Source organism: Telopea speciosissima, chromosome 10, assembly GCF_018873765.1.
Source record: "Telopea speciosissima isolate NSW1024214 ecotype Mountain lineage chromosome 10, Tspe_v1, whole genome shotgun sequence".
In the NCBI taxonomy this organism is placed as follows: domain Eukaryota; kingdom Viridiplantae; phylum Streptophyta; class Magnoliopsida; order Proteales; family Proteaceae; genus Telopea; species Telopea speciosissima.
The window spans coordinates 22,040,310-22,045,404 of record NC_057925.1 but is presented as its reverse complement, the minus strand read 5'-3'; the positions used below and the strand labels follow the sequence as shown (position 1 = coordinate 22,045,404).

Below are 5,095 nucleotides of genomic sequence, written 5' to 3'. Positions count from 1 at the left end.
TGGTACACATGTGATGGACGTTAGGAGATTTTAATTTTAAAATATGAATTTTCAACTCGATCCACACCGTCTATTTGAAAACTCATCCACATGGCGAACTCTGATGCCACGCCAGAAGATGTCTAACGTATCCCTGCGTCTAACGAACCCCGATCATCTTCCTTCACAGTTTCCTTACTAACCCAACGACCCAATCAACCATTTGAAAAACATTGCATGATTGGTGGGCCATGCATGCCCTTAGAGTATAATGTACAATAATTGACTTCAATCAGATAAATCCTGACCGTTGTTATAAACAATACCCATGCCTTTTTTTTTTATAAGAACAATACCCATGCCCATATCTACGATTCAGTGGATTTCTCATTTTCTTATTTATTTATTGTGGGACCCACACGGTTTGGATTAAAATATAATAAATACACAGCACCTAGTGGTCCTAGTCACCGACCTATGTGTGACGTTGTGAATGGGTGACCGGCTGCTAACCGGTTTTCTAGACGTTGAAGACAGGCTGTAGAGTGTAGTGTAGACCGTCTGACCCTAAACAATAGCTCCGGTGCTTCCGAATCTCAGGTTTGGAATCTCCGAACCTGATAGGTTCGGGATGCCCTTCTCTGCCTTTATAAGCGGGTTGCTCATTTAGGATCCTACACAAGTTCTAATTCTGGTTCATGGTCGGAGATCAGTTAGTTGCAGAGATATTTTTGAGAAGGTAATACATAGTAGATTTGTTTTCTATAATGAACTTATAGATTTGGAGTTTTTGCGGTTTTGATCGATGAAATCTTGTGCTTCGTATGAAACCTCATGGTCGAGATCTAAGATTTTTTTAGGTAATGAGAGACCTCGTCGTCTCTATCATGAGACCGTGAAGATTTCGGTTCTGAAATATTATTTTTGGTGAAAATTGTTCTCTTTTTTAATCCTTCCAGCAACGGATTTGGAGAGCCGCACTGAAAATCTTTGTTTCCTGAGAATTGGAAAAAATTAATCTTTTAGCTTGCTTATCGAGTAACTAGGTTAGCTCGAGTTCTGAAAATCTAAAAAATCTAAAGGGATATGTGATGATGGATCTGAATCCGTGATTATTTCCAGTTTGGGATTTTAGAAGATTTTGGCTTTAAAAATTCGAACTTTTAGTGGAAGCTCCATCGGCTTAAGAATTATTGGATGTTGGAATATATTTTTTTACCAGTGCTGTTGGTTTTGATTTTGGAAACGATTGTTCTTTATAAACCTGTTCGATCTATTTTAGGTTTTGCTTCTTCTAGATCTAATGTTCCACCGCTGTAATGTGATTTTGGTTTTCTCTTATTCCGTTGTTTTCAGTGAATGAAGGGTTTTGATTTCTCCGTGAGCGCTCTTAGATCTATTCTTAGAGATTTTAGTAGATGACTGCATATGGAACAGTTTTCGAAAATCTATGAATGTTTTACTTTCCTGCAATAAAAATTTCCTACCTCGGGTGTGGGTTCCTCTTAGATGAAGGCGTTTCCGTCTAAAACGATCCCTACGTGCTTGAATTGCAAGTGTTTTGGGACCTTGGCTATTCAGTAATTTTTGCCTTCGGTTACTGGTAGTCCCTTTGTTCGAATCCAATTGTTTCTGAATCACTCTGCAAATTCTCAGTAGATACATGATCCGTTTAGGAATTTCTTGAATTAGTTGCTAGAATGTAAAAGTTTTACTTTTGTTTTTTTATTGGGTCACCCAATTCGATTTTCTGTCTCAGCGCTTTTACATCCGGTTTGTCAAATATACAGATTTGATTGAAACGCAAATAGACAAGGTAATCAAGTAGAGGCGATGGCAGTAGTTTCAGGAAGAACATCAACTCTAAACCCATATGCCCCTGTGTTTATCCCAGCAGCTTTTCGGCAAGTAGAGGATTTCTCCCAAGAGTGGTGGGAGTTGGTGAAGACCTCTACATGGTTCCGTGACTATTGGCTATCCCAGCATCAGGAAGAGGAGAGCTTCATCAGCTACTCCGTTGATGAGGATGATGACATAGCAAATTTGCTTCCAGACTCATTTGATCTTGGCATTGATGAGGAACCTACTTTGGAGTTTCAAATGCAGGAGTTTGTGGGGTTTATGGAAGATTCAAACGAATCAGCTGTGATAGCAAAAGGGAGACCACGGAATGGCTTGGCGTCTGACGCTAATGAAGCTTTGATGAAGAACCTTGAATTGTTGAAATCTCCTAAGGAAAGAGGAGTGAAGTATATGGTGGAGCCTGCAAAGTATAGGGAGAAGGCACCCCAGTGCTTAAGCCCAAAGTGCAGCCCTCGCCGCATCCAACAGCCTCGTTGAAGGTTTGGAGACTTGGCAAGATTTGGATTTGGAACGCTGCCAAAAGGATTTTTAGGAGTTTGAATAGTGTCTCCTTTTCTTTCTGGACTCTTGTTTTGTTTTTTGTATAGATAGATCAAGGTCTGATAGTTGTAACTCTGGCTTAGTTTTCTTTGCCAATCATCATGTTCTTGTACCTCCGTACAACACTCCCAAAAAAAAAAATGTAGAAATTGAAAAGTAAAAAAAAAGGGTAGCGTTTAGTGGTTCATGTTCTGTGCGACTGTGGGATAATGTTGGTTTCCTTTTCTTATTTTCTCCATTTGATTGAGTGCGTGGTTGGCCATTGATTTATCTAGTTGATTCAGGTATTGAAAGAGTGGAATTGAGTTGGAATCCAGAATCTTCTCTCCCTTTGCTGTCGGCACCACTGCCACTTTGCAACTCATCGGAAGCCGGAAGCCGGAACACGAAGCCAATTCACTCTCATCATTGATGTTCAAAGAATTCGAAGGAAATCCTCTCATGTAGAATTTTAATCTCTTCCGTTGCAACACTCCCTCTGCAACTTCTCCTTCCCCGACCAATCCCGAAGGCCATAATAAAATAAAGGAATCAGTTGAAGTAATCAGCAAGACTATCCTTACTCGTATTCTACTTTGTCGTCCTTTGTTTGTTTGTATGCGTATGCCGCTGTGACATTCTGAGAGAGAAATGACTAAAGGATTAAAAGGAATATCAAATCAATGAGTAGTCGTCGCCCACTTGGCAAGTGTACTCTCCTAGTCTTTGTGACAACGACCACTCAACACTCCCTCACGGTATCCATGTGAGAGGTGTCTTTTCACATGATTTATTTTGGGTTTTCTTCAAATGCCCTCCCCCTGAAAATGGCCAAATGCACCGTTGCCCCCCTCGAACTTTCACTCATTCTATGTGCACTCCTCAAAACGGATCCTATTTTTGAACATTGATGGACCATTCTGTCCTTTGATTGGGTAAAATGACCAAAATGACCTTACCTAAAAAAACAACCCGCAACTCATCTTCCCTAAATCGGGGTAGAATGATCATTTTATCTTAATTACAAAGTCTTTCCTTTTATTTTTTATTATTATATTTGCACCTCCTCTAGATGACGGTGTTAGTCTGGTGTTAGTTATAGTTTGGAAAAGACTATTTTACTCTTATACTGAAACTTCATAAATTGAATGACAATGCTACCATTTTGATCGTTTGTTGGGAGGGGACACTCTGCAAAACCACTGAGCTCCAAGGTATCTTCTTGCAAACTCCGGCAAGAAAAAAGGTCCATCTCCGGTGAAGGTAAGTGTTGAAGATCTATGTTTCTTGCTTTGTCCTCTGTATCATTGCGTCCAGGGTTGTAAACGGATCGGATTTAGCTTAGATAGTGCTATATCCGCATCCGCATCCGCATCCGCATCCTATTAGCTATCAGATAGATTCGGATAGTGCTAAATGGATACAGACACGGATATGGAATGAATATTTTATCCCTTTACACGTAAAAATAGCTTTTCGGATAATTATAGCCTATCCTTATCCGCATCCGTTTAGCTTTCGGACAGATTCGGATAGTGCTAAACATATACGAATACGGATACAGAAACGATTTTTGGCTATTCATTTACACTCCTATTTGTGTCTCCTTTTTTTTGCCTCTGCAACCCTAATCATATTCATAGCTGGAGAGAGAGAGAGAGAGTCACACCTCTATCCCTGACTCAAAGGTAATGTGATAGGAATACCCCTGTATTCCACACCAAACCACAGGATCGACTCTCTGTTGTGTCATGTACACTATTCAGTTTCTCATTCAATGAATATGAAACTAATCAGAGTTACAGCTGGAGATAATTATAATAACAATCACATGTATTTAGGAATTCTAAGTGATATCATATACATAATTGTAAATTTACCCCAAATATTCACATTATCAATAGATTCCAAATACTAAATATCAAGTATAAGATATAAAGAAAAGTAATAATGTGCCAAATATAATCTATTACATTCATCGTTAAGTCTTCACAAAGTCAATAAAGTGAAGTCCATAAGGTTTGGGCCTAAGCCCAAACTACTGTGCTTCGTAAGCACACGCCTCACAGGCACAGTTGGGTCCATGCTCTTCTTCAAGCTGAGCACCCCAAGCCTCGTAGCTCTCTTCATGATAGTAAGCTGGATCAACCTCAGCTGGATCCGCTGTTCCTGTATCCATATCTAAAAACAAAGATTCTCGAGGGATGAGCTTCCTCTGCCGCAGCCACACATCACACGAGCGTGAGGTAGAGGCCGCGGCTCTGCTGCAACTGCACACTGTGCGGGCGCTAGGTGCAGGCCGCGAGCGTGCAGAGGCAGCAGTCCATACGTAGTGAACCTAGGGTACAAAATTTTTTTTTTATTTAATCTGAAATAATGGGATTTAATCCTATGATGGAATAAAATATAATAATTACAAAATCAAAAAATTTAATCATCATACAAAAGTTGTTACAACAACCATAACCACCCATGTGTACATGATAAGGTTGTTACATGAATAACTATCTTGTAACAACTCATGTGTATGTGGGAAGGTTGTTACAACCATAATACAGGCCATGTATAACCATCCATAACCATATTCTATCATGAATATTCCATTAAAAAGATTGCATCCCTACTATGATAATTGCATACAATTAATTATATGACATCCATATATGAGAAAGGTGGCTCTGGTACCACACGGTCCCAGAAAATTGGAACTAAACACCCACTCCACCACCTTGTA

General features: G+C 39.7%; 1 protein-coding gene across 1 annotated transcript; it reads left to right on the top strand.

Moving 5' to 3' along the window:
* The first annotated feature begins 604 nt into the window (after nt 1-604).
* On the top strand, nt 605-2,358 carry LOC122644157 (protein EARLY RESPONSIVE TO DEHYDRATION 15). Its single transcript, XM_043837773.1, has 2 exons — nt 605-718; nt 1,770-2,358. The coding sequence occupies exon 2, from the start codon at nt 1,813-1,815 to the stop codon at nt 2,317-2,319; it is 507 nt and encodes a 168-aa protein (XP_043693708.1). The 5' UTR covers nt 605-718; nt 1,770-1,812; the 3' UTR covers nt 2,320-2,358.
* The last annotated feature ends 2,737 nt before the right edge of the window (nt 2,359-5,095 follow it).